Here is a 24,078-nt window from a genome sequence, read left to right on the forward strand (position 1 = left end):
TAGCTCATTTAAATATAGCCCGGTCACACCATGGACCGGCCCAGGCCATTCCATTAAGATTACGTGGCCCTATAAGATTGTGCCTTCTTTAGAATTCGGTCCAACTGAACAACGCGAGTCGGCAGTATCCCGTACGGTGTTTTTCACCTGGGAACCTCCACCCCCGAGTTTCCTTAAGGTCAACTTTGATGGTGGTACGAGGGGAGGCACGGGTTTTGTTATTCGGGATCTGTCTGCCAGGGTCGTGGCTGCTGGTGGCAGTCAGTTATTCGATACTTCGGTTCCATTCGCGGAGCTGAGTGCAGCCTGGGCGGGCCTTTGCTATGCCCGGTGCGTCTTACGGGCCAGGTCTATCATCCTGGAGGGTGATTCAGCCACCGTTATTAGTTGGATCCAGGGGGATCCAAGGGGTGGCGGGTGTGACCACCCCTTGCTCCGTGATATTTGGGCCATGGCGAAGGATGGATGGGCCTTTCAGGCCACGCATATTTACCGTGAAGGTAACGGTGCTGCGGATTGGGTAGCTGCGTTTGTAGCTTGTCACTCCGGAGGTACCTTATGGTATGGTGATGGGAAGCTGCCCTCGACACTCCGAGGTAACGGTGCTGCGGATTGGGTAGCTGCGTTTGTAGCTTGTCACTCCGGAGGTACCTTATGGTATGGTGATGGGGAGCTGCCCTCGACACTCCGAGGTATTCTATTTTTTGATTTTATTGGGTCTATCCGCTCACGCAGGGTATGATTGACCCGTACTAGCCAAAAAAAAAAAAAAAAACAACGCGAGTCGGTAGCGAATAAAAGGCGATTCGCCATCTGGGAGCGAGGGTTTGAAGAAGACCGGAAGGGAGCGCCCCTCTCTCGACCCGTTCGCCATGGTCGCCTCCTCCTCCTCGTCTTCAGATTCCTCCGCCTCCTACTCCTCGGACTCCTCTTCTCTCCATGACCGCCGTCGCCGCCGCCGCCGCCGCCGTGAGGGCAGAGACGCCGTCAGGGTTCGCAAGGATCACCAGTCTCGAGGGAAGCGGAGGCGGAGGCACCGATCCCCCAGCGATTCCTCTTCTTATTATACCAGTAGTTACAGGCGAGTAGCCTCTTTAACCTGTTCCGTCTCTACAAGGAATTTCTAGGGTTAGGATTAGAATTATGGGTTGGATTAGGTCATAATCTTGCTCCTTTCATGCAAAATCTTCTTGCCAGTGTATGGTGCACATTTGCTGCTTGGATTTTGAGGAATTCTATTAAAGATGCGTTGTGGAGGCCTTCTGATTGATTTCATATTTTGTTGTATTGTTTGTATTTGAATATGAGGAATTAGCATGTTTCTTGATACGAAGCCTCGATTTGGAAATGGATGATGCGTAGACTAGAGGGGTTTCTGGAAATTTTAAGGCTTTTATGAAAGAACTGGCAAGTATTCCGTGATACTACTGTCCCCAGAATGTGGAGACTCAGGAGGGTTGCTTGTTAGATGGTGCTTAGCGTGGTGCTTGTAGGAGCGAGTTCTTTTTAATACCTTTTTCTCCTCCTTTTTGTTCTTATAATCTTTAACAAATGGTGATGTATTTTTCTATCAAACTAATGTTATTGGAGTCAGACAAAAGATGGGGACTTGGGGATCATGTTCATTTATTTAGATTGAATTTTGTGCCATAGAGATGAATATGGTTCCTTGCATCAAAACTAGTTTTATTTTCCCAAGTGCATGAAATTCTGGAGGGTCATCTTGATACATAATCTTTGGCTATTTGATCCGAAAGGTTGGTTCTTGTTATTCGCCAGCTGGCATTCTATGCACCTTTTGCTAGGAGATCTGACACCAGTTCTATAGAATATGTCTGATGAGCAGCCAGTTATAGATTTCCAATCCTTTTCTGGTGTCTTCTTGAATCAGAGTTGTGACGCATAGAATACTTCCTTTTGATGAGACAAACTTTTGTTGACGATGATGACCCAATGATGAGAATTATGTGAATTGTACAAGATAGAATTATGGGTTGAATGGGAGAGGTGTAACTTTCCTGCCATAGAAGAGCTTTCTGTCTTTAGAATATGCATGACCCAATATCAGCTTGGCACTTATGATTTATTTGATGATTTCTTTCAGTTCTGTAGAATTCCATTATTTGCTTGTTGATGTGTTATTTTAGCACTGAACATTGATTATGATTTTACAGCAGTGGCGAGAGCTCCTCTGACAGTGAATGTGAGGCATCAAACCGATTGAGGAAGCACAAACATAGTGAAAGATCAAAGAAAGTGTGCCCTGATATGCATTTGAATGTTTATTATGAACACATCCATTTTCTCAAGCATTATATACATTTTTTTTTTTTAAAGTTCTGATCGACATTTTTGATGTTGGACCAAGGATAATGACCGAAGCAAGAGGCACAAACGCCACAAACAGAAGCATAAAGAGGTAGGTTGTTATATTACCTGTAGGTCTTTTGTGTAAATATGCAGCTGCTTTTTAATTGCCCTGTAGCTTTAGTGGGTTGGTTAGGAAATTGGTATATTTGAGCTTGTGACTTGTGAGATCTTACTCAGCTTAGATCTACTTGTAGAATATGAGATGAAGGTGTGTAACAGATGTAGGCATTTGGAGATTAAAGGCATAGAGCATGCTATCTTTGATCTATAATAAGTTGATAGTTAATATATTGCTTTGATAAAATTCTTGCCACCTTTATGGTTAAGCAGAATTGCCATCCTGCATATTTGTGTATTTTCATTTCATCTGTATATAAATAGGAAGCACCTGCCTCATCATAGTGTTTTCAAGGTTTTTAAGTTATAGCAAGGGATCCTTATATTACTTGCTGCCTGTTTCTGGGTTGTTTCTGGGTTGGCTCTTTGACATTGGAGCTGGGGTCTGTAAACGGGTAACTGGATGTTGGATTGGCTTGCTGGGTGTCATGTTGGCTTGCTGATTTTTGGCTATGGGAGCTATATATAGAAGTTGCAGACTGAGCGGTGCAGCAGCCCTGTCCAGCTTTCAAAGGTAGTTGAAATTACCAATCTTTATTTCAGGCTTTACAAGGATTTCAATAAACTATTTTTATTTAAAAAGAAAATTCTTTTATTCTCCAGTTTCTTGGCCGTGACAAAGAGGATGGTGTTCGGCGCAGTGCTGTGTCTGGCAAAAAGGTCCGAACTTTTGTGCATTGATCTACTGGTATAATTTTTTTGAAGATCAGAAATTATTCCTTAGACTCCTATTCTTTTCCAGATTATGTTGAAGCTTGAGAAAACAAAGGAAGACAAGTTAGCAGAAAGCAACCGCAATGAGTTGCTGAAGTTTCTGAATGCTAGCTATGATTGATGAGTGGGGATCATGGCATCATTATATATGCAAAGATGAAGAAGTGTTTGAACAAACTGTAACGATAGTAGTTGCTGCATATGATTCATTGCAATATACCAACATCTTCAGAAAGTGTATGCATGTTCTGTTTTCTTCCTTATTTGGAGCTCTAAATGTTATTTTATCTTTCAGCTAAATTTTATGAATTATTTTCATGTGTGATAGCTAAATTTCTTCTTGTTGTCAACAGCAACCTCTTCAGTTATATGGATCATTCCATGTTCATTTTTTAAAACTTTATTGTCAATTGTGTTTCTCAGTTCTGTTTCGTCGCATTGTATTTATTGAAAAGAACTTACGGCTTTACTATCTTGTGTAGCACTGTCATTGTGATGTTTAATAGCATGACAACCACATACCATTATTTTTCTGAGTATATTGATTTGCTCGAACTACCACTATTGATAATCTTCTTAATCTGCTATTTTGTAAAAAGATGCCCATAATTAGCTGTGATTTTCTCCCTTGGATACTACTACTACTGATGATAATCTTCTTAATCTGCTAACTTGTACAAAGATGTCCATAATTAGTTGTGATTTTCTCCATGATGGATGCGTGTCAGATGTCTGATATGGGTTGTAGTGATTTGCAAGGTGAGTTGTGTGTCATTTCCCTAATGCTTGTAGCCTTATAATAAATCTCAGTGGACTGAGAACTCTGATGGGCTAAAAAGAAATATTGATTTGTTGGTCTTTTCTCTTGATGATATCAGACGTTTTGATTGACCAGACCAGGTAAGCTGAGTTCAAAATAGATGTTTAAGGTGCTTGGTGTCTAAAGGTTTTGCACTGGCTAATTATAGAGTGCATTTGGAAGGCACGAGTGGAAGTCCAGGCTATTATTTGCTGGTGATTAAAAAGGGCTATCAGTTGCAACAATCTTCTGTTTCTCAGGTGAGAGTTTGGTGTTTTGCAATTAGATTCCCCACTGCTGCATCGAGGACAAGAAGGCTGTTCAGTATCTTCGCTATCTGTATCTACTGAAAGGTTTCGGAACTGTTTGGAATTGGAGATTTATTTGACTAGTGAATTGCACAAATTCGAAATATACATATTTTAGGATACGGAAATAATTCTCCATGAAGTATAGGCCTTGGTTTTTAGTTCTGCTGCAATCTTGGTAACGGTGGAATTTGATCTGGTATGATGGCAAGGAAACACCCTTTTTTTTCTTTAGATCATACTTAGTGCCTGGTTTTTATTTTAAACTTCCTTATGGATGTTCTCTGTACATGAGACAGTTCCTCATGGACCTCTCTTTACTCTCGAGGTTCTGTGTGCTAATAGGACTTTGGTTGATATCTCCCCTTCACTTGAAATAAGGTGGAAAAGATGTAGGAGATAGAAACAAGGGTCGGTAGTATTTTTTGCTAGGAGATGTTAAAAAGTGCTCGAGTCGACAAAGGAGCGATGAAGCTGGAGGAGCTAAATTTTATGGGAGGGATTGGTTTTGAGTGTTTTAGGTTTTGCCAACTGTTTGATGGGATGGCCTTTGGGAGATCCATGCAGCTTGGTGGACAGTTAGGTTTCCTGTTTGGTACCTCGACGCCTGGTGTTATTCTCAAAATATTTTTCATTGGCAATGTTTCGTGGAAAAAATTGAAAAAGGATATTGGTGCAATTCATGATTACGAGACTTTGTAGCAAAAAAACGTCGATATGCTTGAACTAGGTAAGCTTGCTATAGTGCGCCGGAACTATTTAGTGATTTATTTTTTTTTTTTGATACACGGGTGACTCACACCACACGGGCATAGGTAACCGGCAAGAGGAGATAACAAAAGAGGAGGAATAGCCTTAGGGCATTTCCAAAGAAATTCTCTCAAGTGATACATAGCATAAGAAGTAACTCAGTCGGCAACGATATTCGCTTTCCAAAAAATATAAGTGGCTCAGGAAATGACAAGCTCTCCGACAATCCTGCAGATGTTCCAAATCAACAGGTGCCGATCGTTGTTGCCATACCGACCCTGAATCCAGACGATCATTGTGGCTGAGTCATCTTTCAAATAGATACTACCTGCTTCCAACATGCACCTTGCATGCACTATGGCTTCTCATGTAGCTCTTAATTCTGTTCCGGTAACATGCTTATCGAAGGTGTACCGACCGCCGGCTGCTACAAGTTTGAAGTCGTGGTTTCAGATCACAAAGTCCACTCCCCCAAAATTGTTTAGTGATGGGGGGATCATCTGAGGAGCCAGCTTGATAAACTGGTAAAGCCTCCAAATGATTTGGGATTGAATTCTTTCTTCACCAAGTTTGGGAAGATAGGAGCATTTATAGGGGAGACGCCTCCCTTGTGCAGGGACCCTTCTCATAGAAAATTTCAAACAAATAGCATTTCATTGGGAGGTGGTCGGTGCTTGCACTGTTGGGGACCTCTTCTCTTTCTTTTTATTCTTTTCTTTTTTTTCCTTCCTTTTTTCTTTGTTTGTTTTCTTTTTATTCCCATTTCATTTCTAAAGAAATGTGTGGGCTTTTTGTTCAAAACAAATGTAGACTATACGCATGAATAGATAAAAAAGTTGAGACAAGTCGAGATGACAATCTGATCATGTACACAAATATTAATTTGTGAGGGATTTTAACCTATAACGCAGTAACCCTCCGACGACCCTAACTCTAATACCATGTCAGAATAGCTAGTCGTGCCCGGGAGAGATATCTACGGATGCCCTCCAGCAAATGTAGAGGGTGCGCTCTCCTTTTTTTAGCAATAATTGAACTATTGAGAAGTCATGCACAATACACTATTTATATATGCGTATGAAAAAATTTGACTTCACTCCTCAATCATATCGAGAAAATCAGAAGCTCATGATCGGATCGTGATTGAGTTGCGATTAGGCTAAATCTCCATTATTTGATTAGATCTTTAGTGCATTCAAATTCATCACGACTTTAATTCTAATATATCACAAAAAAAAAGAGTTTTTTACGTGAATATTTTTTAAAAAATTTAAATTTGCATGAATATTCTCTTAATTTTTTATATATTTATGTACCTTCATAAACACTGTTTTGCACAAATAATCCTCATATAACGGTTCTTCTAATACCGTTAATAAAAACTATATTTATTTTAATTAAAAATAAAATAGAATTTTGAAATTATTTTTTTTGTTTTCCATTGCGATCGCTTTTTTTTTCTTTCATATCTATCCATTAAGGATATTTTGGTCATTTTAATTTGAAACCATTAATTTTTTAATGGCATGAGATGGTATGAATACATATGTAAAAAATAAGGATAAAAAAGTTAGAGTAGCAAAACAAGTGTTTTATAAAGATATACATGTAAATATCAATTTTGAAAAGGTATTCATATAAAATTCGATATTTAGGAGAATATTAATGAAAAAAAAATCTTATTATTGATGCTGGCCTTCACTTAAAGACTTAGAAAGATGGAGAGTTGATATCAAGTTGAAGGCGAGTACATAACATAACCAAAAAAAAAAAAAACGAAAGAGAGTGAAACCACGAACAATGATCCAAATTATGGACCATAAAATAATCCGGATAGGGCCTTAGCAAGAAAAAGAAACCTAAAAGTACAACAGGTAATTAACATTGTTCTAATGACTTGCGGCCAGGACGCTGGTCATGTTCAGAACGATGCTGCAGAGTTTGCTGAACTCCGAACTCTTAGCATGAAGCTGCGCCTTCATGGCCGACGACACATGCTCGCACCCTTCGTCACACAACTGGCCGTCCGTCTTGGCCACCGTCACCCACAAGTCCACGTCCCCGTACGCCATCTTGTCCATCGCCACCGTCGACTCGTCGAGCTGCTCGAATGCATCGATGAAGCTCTCCTCGCAGTCGTAGAGACACTGCTGGAAGCCCTCATCCTCGATTTTCGCCTCGTCGAGGAGTTTCGAGACGTAGGAGGAGGTGTTGGCGGCGGCGGAGGCGGTTGCCCTGATGGCAAGGCCGGCGAGGCCATGGAGGTCGAAGGTTTGGCTCTCGGGATAGACTGAGAGGGCCTTGATGCATAGGTCGGAATCGAAGGTCTTCCTGCAGGCTTCATCGAGGTGGCTGGTGCCGTTGATGGCATCGGAGGCGGCTGTTGGTTGGATGATGGCAATGGAGAGGCAAAGAAAGAGGAGGAAGGTTGTCATCGTCACAGTAATGTCATAAACTTTTTGGAAGATTTTTGTTCTTCTTTTGGTCCAAGAGAAGAAAAGATGTTTCTCAAACTTGTATAAAGAATTGTTTCAGGTGGTTTGGAGTTGGAGGTGGTATGATAGAAAGGTGGTTTTGGACGATAGAGAGTAAGTTTGATTTGGTTTCGTCTCCAGTTTCTTAACCACAAAAATTTGTGGTGCGGAGGGAATAACGGTGCATGGGAGTGCATGAAAAATGGAGAAGCACAAGTCATGAGAGTTAATCCTCAAATTATGGACCTACACTAAACTGTTATTAACTGTTAAAGTAGAATTATGGCCATGCATTATATGCCAAATTTGGGTCCTTGGTTTATCAATAATATACTGACTTCTACAGTGATTTTTTTTTTAATTTTGAAAATAGACAGCAATAATGAAAGAATGATGGTAGTTTTGCTCAAGCCAAATGCCAATGTGCATCTAGAATATCTTTTATTTAAATGAATAATGAAAATGTTAGATATTGCATGTCCATCACTCTTTCTCTAGGCAGGCCACTAGGATGGAAATGACAATTAAATAGTGGCCAATCATTTCTATGACCATTAAAATGGCCATTATTTCGCACCAATCTTGGGTTCGCACGTAGTTTGGGTTGGAGAAAGTAGCATAGTTAATTACACTAGCAATCTTTGTACTCTTTGCTTCATCAACACGCACAAGTCTAAGTGTCAACATCCAACTTTTACCCATATGAACAAACTATAATAAATCATCAAGAACGTTATATTGATCAAGATCTAATTAATTTTTTCATGCATGACACTTGGAAAGATCATGATAGGTCACTTTCCATCCATAGAGGAAACTATATATGGTTGTTTCATTACTGGATTTAACTATATTTTCTTGATCAATTTATATTTTCCTTTTAATCACTCAGCAAGTTTCAGTCCTCATTTTGGAGGTGGGTAAAAGAATCAGGACATTCTACAAGGATTCTAGAACCAGTTTAAACCATGATCAACCACAAGAGGAAGACTAATATGTGCAAGGGTCAGCCAGCAAAAAGCCCAATCAGAGAAGCCACATTTCTCACCATATACAATCTACATCATCATCACATAAAATACTTGGTAAGATTCATCAAATTTCTACCCTGGTTCAATGTTACATCGACGGCATTATTACAGCAGAAGAGATGCTACAATGTTGAGTGTCCTCATCCTTTGCATCGAAGTCTTATTATTGCTTACAAATAGCAACTTTCAGGTGTGAATCTTTGCTGAAAGACCTGTCAATAAGACATAGATGATACTCATCCACTAACTACAAGCTAAGTACCCGAAAAACTGATCTAGCAAAACTAGGATTCTGTTCTTCTTGCTCTACAATCCCTGGTCAACAAATATTAATGAGAAAATCCATCTACAAACGATTGGCATTGCTTCTGAGTTGGGCTGGCAATGCCACCGCGGCTGATTTTAAGCGCCTCTAGAGCCTTCTGTATCTCTAGGGTCATCGCACTGTCGACACTACCTGAGGATATCTTTCTGTGGGACTTCTGTAGATGGAGCTTGAGCGAGCTGCTGCTCAGGCCTGCGTTCTTCCCACACATGGGGCATACCTTCATCATTGGTTTCTTCTGCTGCCACTCCATAGAAACTTTCCCATGCAGCCTCTTGTCAAGATCCAAGAGGGTTTTAGCAAAGCCATCGTTTGGCTGGGCTCGGCGGTGCACCTTCTTTAGCTTGTTCCATGCTTCTAAGAGAGTGAGCTTCCTGGAGATGATAATGGCATCTAAGAATTAGAACCTGATCAAATGTTTCTTTGAGAGAAAGAACCCGGCTAAATGCTTATATTTTATAATTAAGTGAAAGATTATCTTGATCATTCTTACTTTCTTAGCATTAAGTAAGCCAGTACCACTGTTGCGCTTCGACTTCTCCCCTCAAAGCAATGGACCAATACCTTTCCACCCAAGTGTTCCACATAATCAACGAAATCAGAAGCATCTTCAAAGATATGGCTTATGTCCTCATCATCATTGTCACTGATCTGCAGACATGCCGTCAAATTGTTACCGGTTGCAAACAATGAAATGGTATGGGATTTGCATAAAACCAACGAAGTTGTCTGATTACACATGACCACATACTACAAAATTCATCAAAGATACACGACTGCTTATTACGCATTCATCCAAGATAATTCTATTAAGATAATAATGTGAAATCAAATGGTCGGCATGTTTCAGATATACTGAAAAAGTCCATGCTGGTCTGTTTTTATTTGCAGACAGGGAGAAAGGCAGATCCTGCAAGCCGAGAGTCCCCCGTCTCAAGTAGTTTAACATAAGGTTTATGCTAGCTAAGATCTTTGACCATTTGGAGAAGAACAATGGAGAACTCGGGAGCAAAGAGGAAAGCTTTCACGCTAGATTTGGGGACAAACTTGAAAAAGAGAGCTTCTAAAACACAACTTTTAACAGAATATGGCAAAGGGCTTCTTGCGGCTTAAATTCTACAAGCTTATATACACTGAGTCCAAACTGGCTGGGTCTACAATAATGCAGAAGATGGTGCCTTGTCATCGAAAATGTTGAGAGATCTCTTAAAAGTGCAGTCATAAATGAGGTATGTGGTTGGTAGAAAATTAATGGCCTAGGGAAGAGATGGGTGTTTGGAGTAGTATAAATTAAGTAGCTTCAAATTTCAACCTTGGTGACATGGATGAACTTTGGAGGGAGTCGGGTTTTAGTAAACATGTGGCTCACACATATGCAAGTCACAAGAAGGAAAACAATGAGCCTACAAAACTAGCACAATTGCATAGTAATAACTTTTCTTTTCTTTTCTTTTCTTTTTGAAAAAAAAAAACTAATGACATGACCAGGGTTCTACAAAAACATTTTAAATTTAAAATCAAGGAAAGGTATTGGTACATCTATTTCATACGAAAGCCAACCATGAGTCCATCTAAAGCTAAATTATCTTAATTTTCAGCACAAACCAACATATCAGAGTAATTCATCATTATTTACAACAAAAACAGTACACAATGCATTATAAAGCAAGTTGGTAGGGTTTAGCAAGCATCTCATAGTAACTTCTCTTTCTTTTTTCCTTTCCTCTCTTTTATAGGTAAATAATAATATATGAAACAATGACATCATAATGATACAAACAGCAAGTAATCAATCATATCAAATCAATGACCATACCAAGGCTAATAAGGTAAGTCTAGTATTTATGAAATATTCTTTTCATTTTTATGCTTATAATAGCAAATTAATACTGATACAACACTCTGAACCATTTCTGACTAAATGACATCAATAATCCTGAAAATGTTACTGTACAGTATTTGGTTATTCAATATTCTCAAAGAGAAAGAAAATACTATATTATATTTATGGAAGAGAAAAACTTCATTGACACAAGTACAATGATTATTTTCCATAGAATGTAACAACTACCATCAACATCCTCCATGCCTTCCCAGCAAAATGGAGTCAACTATGAAGCTCCATTCAAATTCCAAATTTGAGAAGGTCCCATTGAAGGCTTGAGCAAAATTTTACGATAGTTTAAAAATTAATAAAAAATCTCTGGCAAAAGAAAAAAATTATGCAAGAAAAGAGCTGCCACCGAACTTTGAAAGATCATTCGCTCATAGGGAGATCTATCTTATAAATTGTTGTTTAAGCTCACGGAACCATGGAGAAATCCTATCAAATTCTCCTAGACTAGGCAGATGATAACATGGAGATTAGAAGTTACAGAATCGAAAAAAAAAAAAAAGAACACCATCCTACTGTTTATTGTATGAAAACTTGTGTTAAAGAGTAATGTTTGCAGATTCACATAAAAAGTTTCTCCTGCCATATGGAAGGAGGGGATTGGCTAACTCCGGGGAAATTTGGTGATGCAGAAGGGGTAGTTGAATGTTCAATTGTAAAACCAGCATTACATGGGCCCAAGAAACACGTGCACGAATGGGTGCCCGAAGCATTTTACTCTTTTTGTTTCAGAACATATAAAATCTTGTTACCATAAGATTTGTGTGATAAGTCCCAAGAATAGAAGTACAATCATATATGTAAAGGATCATACGTGAGATATAGTATCACATGGAACAATTAGTGGGAGTTAGAAGGATTGATATAGATGATTGGGCCCAAACTTCTACAGCTGAAGCTTTTAAGTTGAATTGGGTTCCGACATGTATATCAAATCCTTCTCCTAGTTGGACTAACTCTCTGTTTCTCCCCAACAAGTGGTATCAAAGTCGATGGCCAATAATCCAAGACAACTCTCCAAGTTGTAAAAGTGCCGCAATTGGTAGCTCTTGTGAAGAATGGTAGCATGCAGTTTGGTAGAGCCAAGTCATTGTGGCTGTGATGTGCCGAGTGGATGCCGCAAGTGGACTTAATGGAGCATGGTATGGGGTTTAAGCATGAGCTCAGACATGGTTCCTTAAAGAGTAGATTCTTGTAAGACTGGTGAACCATGGCTCTTGGAGAGCGAATCTTGGGCTTGAGTGGTAACGTACTACTGATGAAACCTGACTAAGAGAGAGTGGGCTCTTAGGTTGATGTGTTAACATGTGGCACTCAGAAGGAGTGGTAGCATGCAGGATGGTAGAGTTAAGTCATGGTGGTTATGGTGTGCTGAGTGGGCGTAGCAAGTGAACTCGATGGAGCATGGTGCAGGATTTGAGCATGTACTTGGGCATGGTTCTTGAAAGAGTGAACTCGATGGAGCATGGTGAAACATGGCTCCTGGAAAGCGGGTAACTCTCGGACCTAAGGAGTAATGGACAGTGGTGAAGTATGGTTAATGGATAGTGAGATATTAGGTTGGATTGGTAACATGTGGCACTCAAAAGAGTAATTGGGCACGAAACTTAAGTGGAGAATAGTGGATTTGATGGGAGTTAATTGGCTAACATGTAGAGGAGAATGTTGAAGATCATGCATGAGGTCCAGTTTCATATGGAATAATTAGTGGGAAGTAAAAGGATAATTTTAGATGTTTGGGCCTAAAGCTTAATGGTTTAAGCTTTTTGATTGAATTGAGTTCGAACTCTTGGATCAAAATCTTCTCTTGGTTAGACTCAAAACTCCCCTTTATCCCCAACAGTTCCTTATTCAGAATTCACTTTAACACAATCTAAGATCTTGAAAAGAAGGAACAGTGCTTTCTTCTAAAATAAAATACGAGGGAACAATACTTACCGAGAAGTTTCTGTACTCAAAATGGTCAGGGTATTGAGAGTCTGATTGTCCAATTTCATTGGTACACAAGCAGAGTATATGTGTGACACCCAAGTGCTGAAGAGTGTACATGGACCTTGCAGCTAAAGCTCCACCAATGAACAGGTATTCTGTAATAGGAGAGGGCCGTTCTGTACTTGCAGCATCTGAGATCAATGCTATTCTCTCAAGTATATGTTCAAGTCTGACCTGAGAAAGAGTCACAACAAAATTTAGTCTCTGTACATAAGTGGCCATAAAAGAAGTTGGGGATCACCTTCAACTCATAAGCATCAACAGTGATGTTATTATCATTCCCCTCAAAAAAGCCTGTATTAAAGTTGTTCTCCTGGCATAATTTCACAACATCCATTCGAAGCATTTCATTCCACTGTTCCAGCTCCTTGCTTAGCTCGGCATCTACCTATGACCGGCATATTGTATCAGTAAAAACTGAAGGAAAGAATATGTTGGCAATCTCAAAATTAAGTGAAAGCATAAAAGTAATGGAAGTGCCAAAACTGCACAAATGTGGTTGTTAATGCCAAATAATATTTCTATCAAAGAATTTTCAACAAGGAAAAGAATAAAATTTTATATAATAAAACAAAAGGATTTACTATTATCAAATGCTAAAAAATTCTCAAAGACTCGCATTTATATTGCTTATGCAATTAAACATCTGGCCTAAACAGTTCAAACTTCAAATAGCAACAAAATATTTACAGCAGATATTTAATGTCCATTAAAACATGAAATAATAAAATCTAAAAATATCGAAGTCACCTAAAGCTGATCAATTTAATCTTAAAGTTCTTGAATCTGGTCAAATATTCAGATAAAATCTTCTGAAACTGTATTATGACTTTAAGCTTTCCTTCACTATATATAGGGAGGGTAGAAGGAAAACAGTCCCATGCTCTGCTCAAAGATTTCTAACCTTGGCACACTTGTTAAAGTCACGGAGCTTCATTGTCAAGCGTAAACAACGGGGAGGTTCTCCACATCCTTTAAAATACCTCCCATTCCAGTTATCTCGAGAGACTGGAGAAGTTGTGTCAGAGCATTCTCGAGGTCCTGCAGATGAGGACTTAAGCAGACAGTTGTGTGTCTCAGAATCACTTGAATCTGCATGTGTTTCAGCCCCACCACGTTCCTTGTATGCAGGAAAGGGAGAACTAAAACTACACCTTGCAGAATGTGATGGTGAGTCTAGAACTCCAGAATCATCCTTGTCAGACTCAGCAAGGCATTTATTAATAATTAATAGAAGAATTCGTAAAAGGCCATCCAATTTTTGGTAAAGTGTGAGAAGAAATATATGGAAGCACTGCAGGTCTCTGAGAGCTGCACGAAATCCTCCTCGAAAGGCAGTAACAACTGCCACCATATCAGAATCAGACAAACAGGAACCAGAATCAGTAGGCACATCAGCCTCTTCTGGTCCAGGAAACCCCAGTTTTCCCACAGATACTTCATATAACAGGTTAGAAGAGTACTCCCAGTTGTTGAGTACAAGCTCAACCACCTTCGGATAATTTTCTTGATCTTTTGCCCGTTTTCCTGCAGGAGGCCTGCGAGGAACGCCTGAGTCAATGGCCACGATATAAAAATCACTTCTTTTTGCTTCATCTGTTGCTTGCTTCTTTGTGGATCTGCGACCCATCTCATTGGAAGCATCAGAGCTCTCAGACATAAGTTCAGGGTTATGGGAACCTAATCTGCCATTTACTGAAATTGCCCTCCTCTCTTTCTGGAGACTTTTCATAATCTGTGGTTTGTATCGTCTAATGGCAGAATCATGAGCTTCCTCCAATGCATCCATGTTTGCAGAGACCACTTTATTGGCAAATAATATATTTGCATAGTTACCACGCCACCCAAGCTGACGACAAGGGAGTCTATCCTCGTTCCTTAGTATAAGGTCCAGCATCAGGACCCTCCCAAGGGCTGCAGCAGCGTTTTCAGCAGCCTCCCGTGTATCAAATGCATCTGGATTTTCCAACAGCGGCGAGCCATGAATATAACTGTCACAAGGAAAACAACATGAGCTGTTTAATTCAGAGAAGTGGTAACTACAAGATCAAGTGGCGTCTGTACTTCATTATGAAAAGGCATCGGTTCAATTCAAGAGCTTCCAACATCTCTGAACATGTCATCTCACCCACTTCATCTTCACTGGTGACTGCCACAAGTCGTGCCTTTTCTGCAGCATCCTTAATCTTCTGCCATTCTGAACTAGAATTATGAATAACTCTGCCCTGCATATGGCCGGTGGTCTAAGAAAAGTTGCGATTCTCCAAAATAGAAACAAAATCAATAAAAAGAGGAGTAGGTAATAACCTGAGGTGTCCTCACCCCCAGCCATTTCGCAAATTCATAACCTAAGCGTTCTGATTGTGTGGCCATCCTCGAAGATGCAATTTTAATGACTCCTGCTGCTTCCTTTGGTGAAAGATCACCATTTTTGGGAGCGTTAAACAGCACATAGAAGATAACTCCCCCAGAATTTACAGTCACCTGTATCAAGCCAATTGCATGAAGGCAAAAAAGGCACCAGATAAAATTTATATTTTAGCAAAAAGATCTACAACAACTAAGCTGGAAAATCCCACATTAGGTTATAAGGAAGAAAATAGAAATGACAATCATCCAGCACATGCAAAGTTTTAACTGGAATTCTTGCCCACCAACAACAATAATGACCCCACTATCTTGGTCCTATGTAAGAACAGGTCGCATATCATGAAATTGACCAAGTTTCACATATCATACTTGCCATTGCCAGTTTTTTGTTAGCTCGGTATTAGATCAAGCGCACAGTTCAAACTCAATGAAACAAAAGCATTAAAAAAGGAAAAAATAACTGGTAAGGAAAAGCAATTGAGTAGTTCTGACACAATAGGTGCTCCCATTTCATCCATTAAATGCAATTCGATTAAACTTTCAAGAACTACCATCTGCAGGTTTTCTCCTTTACATACATATAACAACAGGGTTTCTCATCAAATAAAACAAGAAAATTAAAATAAAACATGATAAATTCTGAAATTCGTTCTCGCTTGCACTGTCAATTTGCGCCTTTTCACTATATCTTACATGAAATGACATTTTTAGCTTTCCATACCACCAGTTATAAAGAATGGAATCTAATTTCACACACACACACACACACACACATATACTTTGTTCACAAGCAAGACATGAGAGTTAAGAAAGGACATGCTTGAGACATTCAGAAATTCTTCTTCCTCTAAGTCATATAATTATCTGATCTTCAATGTTTCACCAGGGTTGTACTTAAAAACCAAACATGTGTAACATAGTTTGTCGATCGATCTTTTCAAGTTGTCATGACTCTATATGCAAACAAGAAACTTTGTAAATGCTAGCTTCATTTAGCCATAAAGGACATGGACCTAATTTTTGTCAGATGCATTGACTGATAAATGCTAACTGCACAGACTTCAAGTTCTCAAATAAGTGGACAGAATGAAATATATTTGCTGCATGGGCTGAAAAAAAAGTTCTGAAATAAAGAACCAGTCAGTAAACTGGTTAACTGGTTAGAGTAAAACTATAAACGTAACAGTGGCAGTAACAAGTCATGGATCATGATATAAGTGGAGGGCTGGCTCAGATACACAATCAGAAATTAGCCCAAACTACCTAAAGCCAAGGTGTCTTATTTTGGCCTACATATTAGACCATACAATGCAAGTACATCAATATCTTGCCAGGAACTTATAAGAAGACTGTAACAATGCACTCATAAACCTAAGCATATATCCAGGAACAACAAAACCTCATAAACCTAAGTATAGATCCAGAAACAACAAACCTCTAAAGCTTTATTTAGCTCGTCTTCAGAATGTTCAGTACTGCTAGTATGTTTAGTATGATACAATGATGACAGATCATCCCAAGAGAAGTCATTTGATTCAATGTCCAGCATAGCAGCATTTCTAAGCCTATCAGACAAATTTATTTCTGGTTCTTGGTGAGAAGTCTGTGAATTAACTGAATCACCATTAGGTTCTCCAGAATCTGGTCCTCCTGCACTGCAGAAATGAAGGTTACGACATAAAAGGCATTCATATTTCTTTTTAGAAAAGTAAATATGTATCCACCTTTGTTTCGAAGTAAAAATAATCTTAGAAAACACTAATTTCAACTTCACAGAGTGCAATCACATTCATAATAGCAATTTTGTCATAAAAATTGCTTATTGTTGGTTTTGCTTTCATTTATTGTCTAAAATCTAAATTAAGGATGCCAATTCTCTGGACTAAATCAAGGTCCATAGTTGGGTCTGGTTAGTCTAAATTGATAACAGTTCTCATACATTTTATACAGCAACACACATATATAGTTGGCATAGCATAGATCTTTTTGGTATTTTTGTTAACAGAGTTTCAGATACTCTCATGATTTGATAGATCTCTTTGGTGGACTTTCTTTTTAAAGGCTTGACCAGCATTTTAAATGCCTTTTCTTCACATAAAGAGATTTTTCTAAAAGCATAGCGATCCAAAAGAATACAACAACGAAAATGAATTGACTGTATAGCAAAACTGTAAGCTGAAAGGGTCCACAAAATTATTGGTGTATTTATAACCAGCCATCAATTGAATGCCAGTACCTCCATAAGTAGTGCCAACATTCCTAGCTTATAACAATGGGCAGCTGTAATGAAAAAATACCTTAATGTGACTTCTAAATAAGGCCAATTGACACATAGGCATTCTTACCTCGGTTATGGCAACAGAGAGTAGATTGTAAGATATTAAAGAGGCAAAAGAGAAAACTAAGAAAGGTTAATTAGAAAATCCTCTTTTTTTTTGTGAAGGGAAACTACCATGTACATATACACATATACAAATATATATGTGTGTGTGTGTGTATGTATATGTATATGTATGTGTATATGTATATATAAACTAACCCACTCTATCACTCCTATCCTATGCCACCAGTAGTGCCAAGCTTTACGATCTCTGCATGCCGTCCTGGACTGCAATGTACGATTTTTCTACACAAGACCATGCCCCATGCTCCTTTTTCTTATGTTTCTTACAGAGGCTATGTCAATTGTGAAAGTTAAGCCTCTATGGATGATTCTGGGTCACATCGATCCAAGTCTTCTTAGTTTTGAGCCTCCTATTCTTTTTGGTCCGCACTACCCTTACCCACTACTAACATGGGGCTTCCTTGGTCTTTGTTGTATACCAGATAAGCTCGATTTTTTTCCTAGCCTTCCTACTCAAGCAGGCAACCCAGGTAATGTAAATCTTTCAACCACAGAACTGTAAAAGAAGAAATAAAAGTTAAAGAGTTCATTATCCCTCATACAATATTTGCAAAAATGGGTTGTGGCATTTGTCACACATCTTTTAGACCATGAACAAACTGCATCGAATGGTTGACTAAAAGGAAATGCAACAAACAGGTATAAATCTCTAATCTGATAACATTTATTTAGGCAGGCATTTCTGCTAAAATTGCACCAACTACTAAGTCAAAATGGGGAAAAGCTATAAAAACCAGATTCTCTTTACAATTATAACGCATAGTATTATATTATTCAGAGCATTTTACAGATCATGAAACGGAAAAATAGAAGAGAAAATAAAAAAAAACACTCCTTCTTGCAAATTTCACAGATATGGGCACACGTTACATGCATACATACCAGAAGAGAGGAGGGGAGGATGAGGACATGGACTCGACCGACATGGTTTCGGGCTTGGAGGACCGACAGGGCAGTCCCAAGGTCTGACACTTCCCACTGCGCCGACTCACCAAGGCCGCACATTCCTCGAATGTCCTTCTCCTGGCCCCATTTTTTCCCCCAGCTGCAACCGATGCCGCCTTTAGAAACCCCAAAAGAGAGAATTTTCCTCCAAAAAGAAAAAAAAAAACCAACTTTACGAGGATTAAACCCTAGAGAAGAGGCCCCAAGAACTCACACTCGAAGACAATGCGGGGTCTTTTCCTTTCTCAATTTCCTACAAAGATAGAGGATGATTTAAATCAGAAGGGGATGGAGACACATCCCACAGGCTCCGAGATTTGGGGTTCTGGGCCTGTTGTTCTCAAATTTTAACACCGAGAGAGAGAGAGAGAGAGAGAGAGAGAGAGAACCCGTGAGTTCGGTTATTTAGAAGTAAAAGGCCCTTTTTTCGGTTTTGTTAAAAAAAGACCGTTAACGAACGTAACGGTCAGCGGCATCCCGGAAGCGGCAAAAGCGTCCGCTTTTTGCTCCATGGTGGAGAGATATGAGAGAGATCATGCATACAATGGCCTCTGAGTTATTAACTAGTGATGAAGAAAACCGAGTCAATGTGACGTTTTAGTGCCATTATTGCTTTTGTATATGTTTTAGAAATAAATGCTGGATCAAAATGGGAGTAATGATCCACCAACTTATGTGATTAAATATAAGTACCAATGCGAAGTAGCAATGCAACATGGTGGTCAGTAGCTTGTGATATGATCAAGGATACAGGTTGCATATTTCGCATGGAAGAAAGAAGGATTCACATCCTTTCTTATAAATCTACTGCGTGCAATAGATGATTTAAGATTTGGGCAAGCAAATGAATAAATGAGTATAGAGTGATTCGAGATATGTGCAGCCGTATTCCGTAAAAGATGATCAATCGTTCTTTCATACAAAATATACGCCCGAACCATATGATTAAAAATAGAATGGTTCGGTAGCATAATCTGGTATAGAAAACTTAGTACAAACAGAGTCAGTAGAGCTTTTGGATGCTCAACTACACTCGTTGGTTGGACATAAGCAGTTAACTCTATAAAATGTCCCCACATAAATTCTACATTGCTGTCTAAGATTAGATAGATTGATGTCACCCCCTTATATATGAGGTGCATTTTAATTTAAGTAGTCATGCATGGAGGAACTAAGTAGTTCTTGGTGATCGAAAGTTGTCAATAGGATTATCGGCAAGCTTCTAAGTGCTTAGTGTAAATGGATTTGCTGCCAATTTTTGATAGAAGACCCTTGAATTTATGTAATATTAGGTAATTTGGCGATGATATACTTATTAATCATACCATGGTTAAATTATCATAAGCAGAAAAATAGCAACCGGACACCATGCCATTTGAGGTCGAGCCAAATCCAAGCATCGAGCTAACGAGGTTGCTGAGGTTGTTAGTAGATCTACTGTCTCGACTGAAGAGGTTAGCTTGAACATTGTTGCACGTCTCCGAGGAAAAGAGGGTGCTTGGATAAGGGGCCCTAGTGTTGCGCTTCGATTTGAAATCATATAGAGAAAGAAAATCCTTTTGCCCGAGAGTGTCTGGCATGAGACCCTCCAATGCCCAATTCAGACTCAACTCTTAAAAAATAATGGATGTGTTGTGAGAGCAGCAGAATGACACTGTAACGAAAAGGATGTAAGAGCACTTCAAGAGCTCAAGAGCACTTATGTAGAGAATCCTCCTAAAGTAGTTTATATAGGCGAGGGTTGGTGACTGTCGCCCAAAAAAATCGAGCACATGAATCGGCCATTTTTGGTAATAGATCGCACATTCTGAAGTTCACATCTTGCTCATTTGTCAAGCAGTTATGGAAATTATTCTCGATTGTGGCCGAGCTGTCGCCAATTGGAAGGAGAGTTTAAAATTCGGAGGATCCTCTGCACATCTCAGAATCTTATTGGTCGATTTGCCATATCGACTATGATCGATTTCGACATATATCAGACATAATTAATAAATAAAATATGATCAAAATACAAACTAAATGGACTATTTGTTATAAATTATATATACTTTTTGTTTTCCTTTTTGTTTTCTATTTTTTGAGAATGCATATCGCTATCACATTTAATAAATAAGCAGTGCATTGTAATAGAGGTTTAGACAATAAGTATTAGGATATAAGTTAACTGCTCAAATAGAAAACTGGAAATTAATGTAGTAGGGATTATGGAGGAGCAGAGAATTACCGAGTTGCAAGGAAAATGAGATATGTAAAATAAAGTGCACTATGACCTTATTCTAAGATTGATGATAATATCTATGTACAACAAATCTACTGATGTGAATGAATAATGTGGCAACTTATTTGATAATAAGTTCGACGGTCTTTAAAAAAATAAATTTATTATTTTTAGCACCAACACATATTTTATAATTTTTTTAAAAAATAAAAAAAAACGAACAGAATGAATGATTGGGTCGCAGCTGAACTCACTATTTTAAAAATTAGTTGTAGGACAGCTACAAGACTTTTTTCCCTCTCTCTCCCTCTCTCAAATTTTATTTTCTGACTTTTCTGAATATATTTATATCAAAACTGTATATAAAATATATATAGGAATCAACATCTCTCAAAAAACATATATATTTACATATATAATAGAAGATAACAGAAGAGGAGTTGGGCGAAATGTTTTCAGGAGTTGCCTTAAGCACTCCAAAGCATTTTATTTTCTGATTTTATTAGATGTATCCATACTCGCTAGGTATGATCTATATGCTTTAGCAGCAGGAGGAAAAAAAAAAAAAAAGAAGAGGAAGAAGAAGAAGAAGAAGAAGAAAACACCATTCGTTAAGAAGAAGAAGAAAACACCATTCGTTCACCTACTCCGAGACCTCGGCTTCAACCTTCGACCGGCAGAGGGGGCAGGTAGAGTGGGAGTGAAACCAGCGGTCGACGCACTTCTTATGGAAGCTGTGGTAGCAGCGAGGGAGGAGCCGCCCCTCCTCGCCGCCCACGAAGCCCTTCAAGCATAAGGTGCACTCCAAGCACTCGGTGTAGGCCATGGAGGAGTAGATGAAGACGGGGAGCCATCGAAGGACCGATGGGTCGAGACCGCCGGAAGTGGCAGGACCAGCATGAGAGACTGTGGGAGTTGCAGGGAGGGAGTTCCCAGCCGAGGTGGTGGCGGCGATGGGGGCGGAGGCCTGGGCCTTAACGGGGAGCTGTTGGGGTCCACGGCGGAGGTGACGGATGTAATAGATGAATAAGATGAAGGCTATGGTGGTGAAGACCAGAAGAGCAAAGAAGGCCGCTTTCCATTCATTTCCCATCTTGCTATGGCTTCTTTGATATCAGGAATTTGGTTTGAGAGTATTGGGGTGTGAGGAGTGGCAACTATATAAATATATATATATAGGATGGTTTGGAAGCTAAGGCAAATGGTGAATGGTGATGGAAGAAGAATAAAGGCTTCGTTGAAGTTAAATACTATGTGAAAACAAACTTCAGAATTTTCTTTGCTCTTTCCAAAAAAGATAGCACGCGGGTTTATGGGTCCCACCCATCAATATCTGACGCCTTTCATGGCCGGAGATTCTGACCGAGGGATTAACAAGCTAGCAGGAGGCTAAGTATTCAGTATGTCTAAGTTTGTTCATCTGAAAACATGAATGATGGAGGCTAAAATAATCAATAACAGCAGAAACATCACTATCAACAACATCACATAGCATCATTAGTATATAAACTATAAAGATTTTTGAACTACTCAGTACTCACCGGAAAAATTCGTGAATAAAAAAATATTTTTTGTCGATTATTTTATAGAGAATGATAGGGAGAACCCTTGGACAAGAGGAAAATCAATTCATGTATATATATATATATATATATTGGCAACCTGAGAAGTCTCCCTGACAGAATATTTAACAGAAGAGTTTTAGGTTAGATGTGCGCAAACGATACCTTCACTATTTTAAACTTTTTAAAATAAGAGCAAACTTATCTTGCTATTTGACTAACAATGACATAACTCAGGAGCACATCCATAAAAAAACTGGCCAGAATATATTATTTAGCTATTTTTAGTCTTGCATAAGTATCCAAAAACTATCAGAGCATAACAAATGTGAGAGTAAACATATGCCTATATGGATCCTCATAAATACTTTAAAGAAACAAAAATGATGTGCAGTCGGTATTATGGCATCCATTAATCAGGCATTAGACCTGGGGTTTAGCTGTAAAGCACTAGCGGCTTATTCAGTACAAGTTATACATTTAGGTAGGTCCATCTTAAAATCGGGTTATGCTATTCCAGACCTTCTATCTGATCCATGACGCGGTGAAGTATAGAGTCTTCGCGTGGAGATGGATGCGGTCAGATTTTGGCAACGTTTGATGGATAGTCTTTGGCAATTTCATGGGTAATTATTTCAAATGTCATCTTGGAATGCATTATTGGACTATGATGACAACGTTCTGAAGCTTTGGAACGACAGAGAATTGAAGGAGAAGCTTCGATGGCACAAGTCCTGCAGTGGATGGTAATTGTTCAAAAGTATTAGATTTATATTCCTGCCTGCCTAATCAAAGAATTATTATTCACCACTTAAAACCATACTTCCCCCTCTTATTTTCTGGATTTTGTACTGGGGAATGTAAAACCCATTTCAGAAATGTGGTCAAAAATTGTGGATCATGTCATATATAGCTGGCTTTTGTTTACACTCATGCGCATCTAACAGCCCTTTAATTGTTATTCATTTTAAGTAGGTGCTTCTTAATTAACAAGCATATGGTCGCAAGTGGAGCGAATCAAGTCATGATCTAATACAACCTAGATTTTGCTCCCGAACATGGTATTATGTTTAGAATTTGACCAAGATCGGATTCGTTCGCTCATTTGTTGATCGACTGGTTCATCGCTTTGTTTGCTCTAGTCCTAATCTTGCAAAAAAGTTTAAGATTCTAACCATCTAGTCTAATTAAATCCATTCAAATTCAATTTGGAAGGCACAAATTTTATATGATCCATGCTCAAGATAGTTGAAGTTTAAATTAAATCCTTGTTAGGCTTGTTATCATGGATCCAATCTGACAAGGAGGCTCATAATATATATTTAATTATAGTTTATACTGCACTTGCATGAGATGACAGAGAGTAGAAAGAAGTAGTATGAAAGAGGGTCTTCTCAATCTGTGAAGCGGCTTGGAGAAGAAAAGAGTCATAGAAAAAGCCAGTGTTTTGTCCAATGTCCTCTTGGAGAGGAGAAATGAAGATTTATTGTTGGAATAGTGGAGATTCATTTGGGATTCCTCTTGTGCTACTTCTAGCATCTAAACCCTAGAGTTGTTGGAGCCTACTTCTTCAATGTTTGCCACCATGATTGGGATCTAGTTGAATAAAATTTCAACCCATTCATGATTTCTCTCTGTAGAAGATTGCTCTTATTTTCTCCAATCTATTGTAACACCTCAAGCATAAAGCAAGATTTTGAAAGCTTGTGACTATTTATCTTATTTTATTATGGATTTTTGCTTGAATTTGTGCTGTAGTTTTTTTTTTCTTATTATTTCTCTAAAATCTTCATCACGATATTCTT

At 38.8% G+C, this 24,078-nt stretch overlaps 4 protein-coding genes and 1 long non-coding RNA gene across 9 annotated transcripts; 2 read left to right on the top strand and 3 right to left on the bottom strand.

The window, feature by feature from the left end:
- Positions 1–775: 775 nt before the first annotated feature.
- Positions 776–3,551, top strand: LOC103719771 (uncharacterized). Of its 2 annotated transcripts, none has more exons than XM_008809164.6 (6): positions 776–1,081; positions 2,178–2,256; positions 2,369–2,419; positions 2,957–3,001; positions 3,091–3,147; positions 3,230–3,551. In XM_008809164.6, the coding sequence occupies exons 1-6, from the start codon at positions 873–875 to the stop codon at positions 3,320–3,322; spliced, it is 534 nt and encodes a 177-aa protein (XP_008807386.2). In that variant the 5' UTR covers positions 776–872; the 3' UTR covers positions 3,323–3,551. The 2 variants fall into 2 exon arrangements, with proteins under 2 accessions (XP_008807386.2, XP_008807385.2); XM_008809163.6 differs by having other exon boundaries at positions 777–1,081; positions 2,175–2,256.
- A 3,396-nt stretch (positions 3,552–6,947) lies between these two features.
- LOC103719782 (pectinesterase inhibitor-like) lies at positions 6,948–7,493 on the bottom strand. The gene has a single exon (XM_088714734.2). It carries the CDS (start codon positions 7,491–7,493, stop codon positions 6,948–6,950), a length of 546 nt encoding a protein of 181 aa, XP_088570860.2.
- A 207-nt stretch (positions 7,494–7,700) lies between these two features.
- LOC148714915 (uncharacterized) lies at positions 7,701–14,869 on the top strand. The gene is made up of 3 exons (XR_015975829.2): positions 7,701–8,617; positions 13,631–14,224; positions 14,308–14,869. It is a non-coding gene; the product is annotated as an uncharacterized LOC148714915 (long non-coding RNA).
- On the bottom strand, positions 8,599–18,843 carry LOC103719781 (dual specificity protein phosphatase PHS1-like). Of its 4 annotated transcripts, none has more exons than XM_039118188.3 (10): positions 18,708–18,843; positions 18,431–18,593; positions 16,580–16,794; positions 15,082–15,258; positions 14,839–14,999; positions 13,679–14,765; positions 13,016–13,162; positions 12,721–12,948; positions 9,382–9,539; positions 8,599–9,262 (listed from the first exon to the last, which is right to left on the bottom strand). In XM_039118188.3, the coding sequence occupies exons 3-10, from the start codon at positions 16,691–16,693 to the stop codon at positions 8,893–8,895; spliced, it is 2,442 nt and encodes an 813-aa protein (XP_038974116.2). In that variant the 5' UTR covers positions 16,694–16,794; positions 18,431–18,593; positions 18,708–18,843; the 3' UTR covers positions 8,599–8,892. The 4 variants fall into 4 exon arrangements, with proteins under 4 accessions (XP_038974116.2, XP_038974114.3, XP_088573096.2 ...); XM_039118186.3 differs by having other exon boundaries at positions 16,580–16,799; XM_088716970.2 differs by having other exon boundaries at positions 18,431–18,833.
- A 2,511-nt stretch (positions 18,844–21,354) lies between these two features.
- On the bottom strand, positions 21,355–21,804 carry LOC103719780 (RING-H2 finger protein ATL2-like). The gene has a single exon (XM_008809174.5). It carries the CDS (start codon positions 21,802–21,804, stop codon positions 21,355–21,357), a length of 450 nt encoding a protein of 149 aa, XP_008807396.4.
- Positions 21,805–24,078: the final 2,274 nt, after the last annotated feature.

The sequence above is a fragment of the Phoenix dactylifera genome, chromosome 2 (assembly GCF_051530095.1).
Source record: "Phoenix dactylifera cultivar Ajwa chromosome 2, Ajwa_hap1_PhDact_Kaust_v1.1, whole genome shotgun sequence".
NCBI lineage: Eukaryota > Viridiplantae > Streptophyta > Magnoliopsida > Arecales > Arecaceae > Phoenix > Phoenix dactylifera.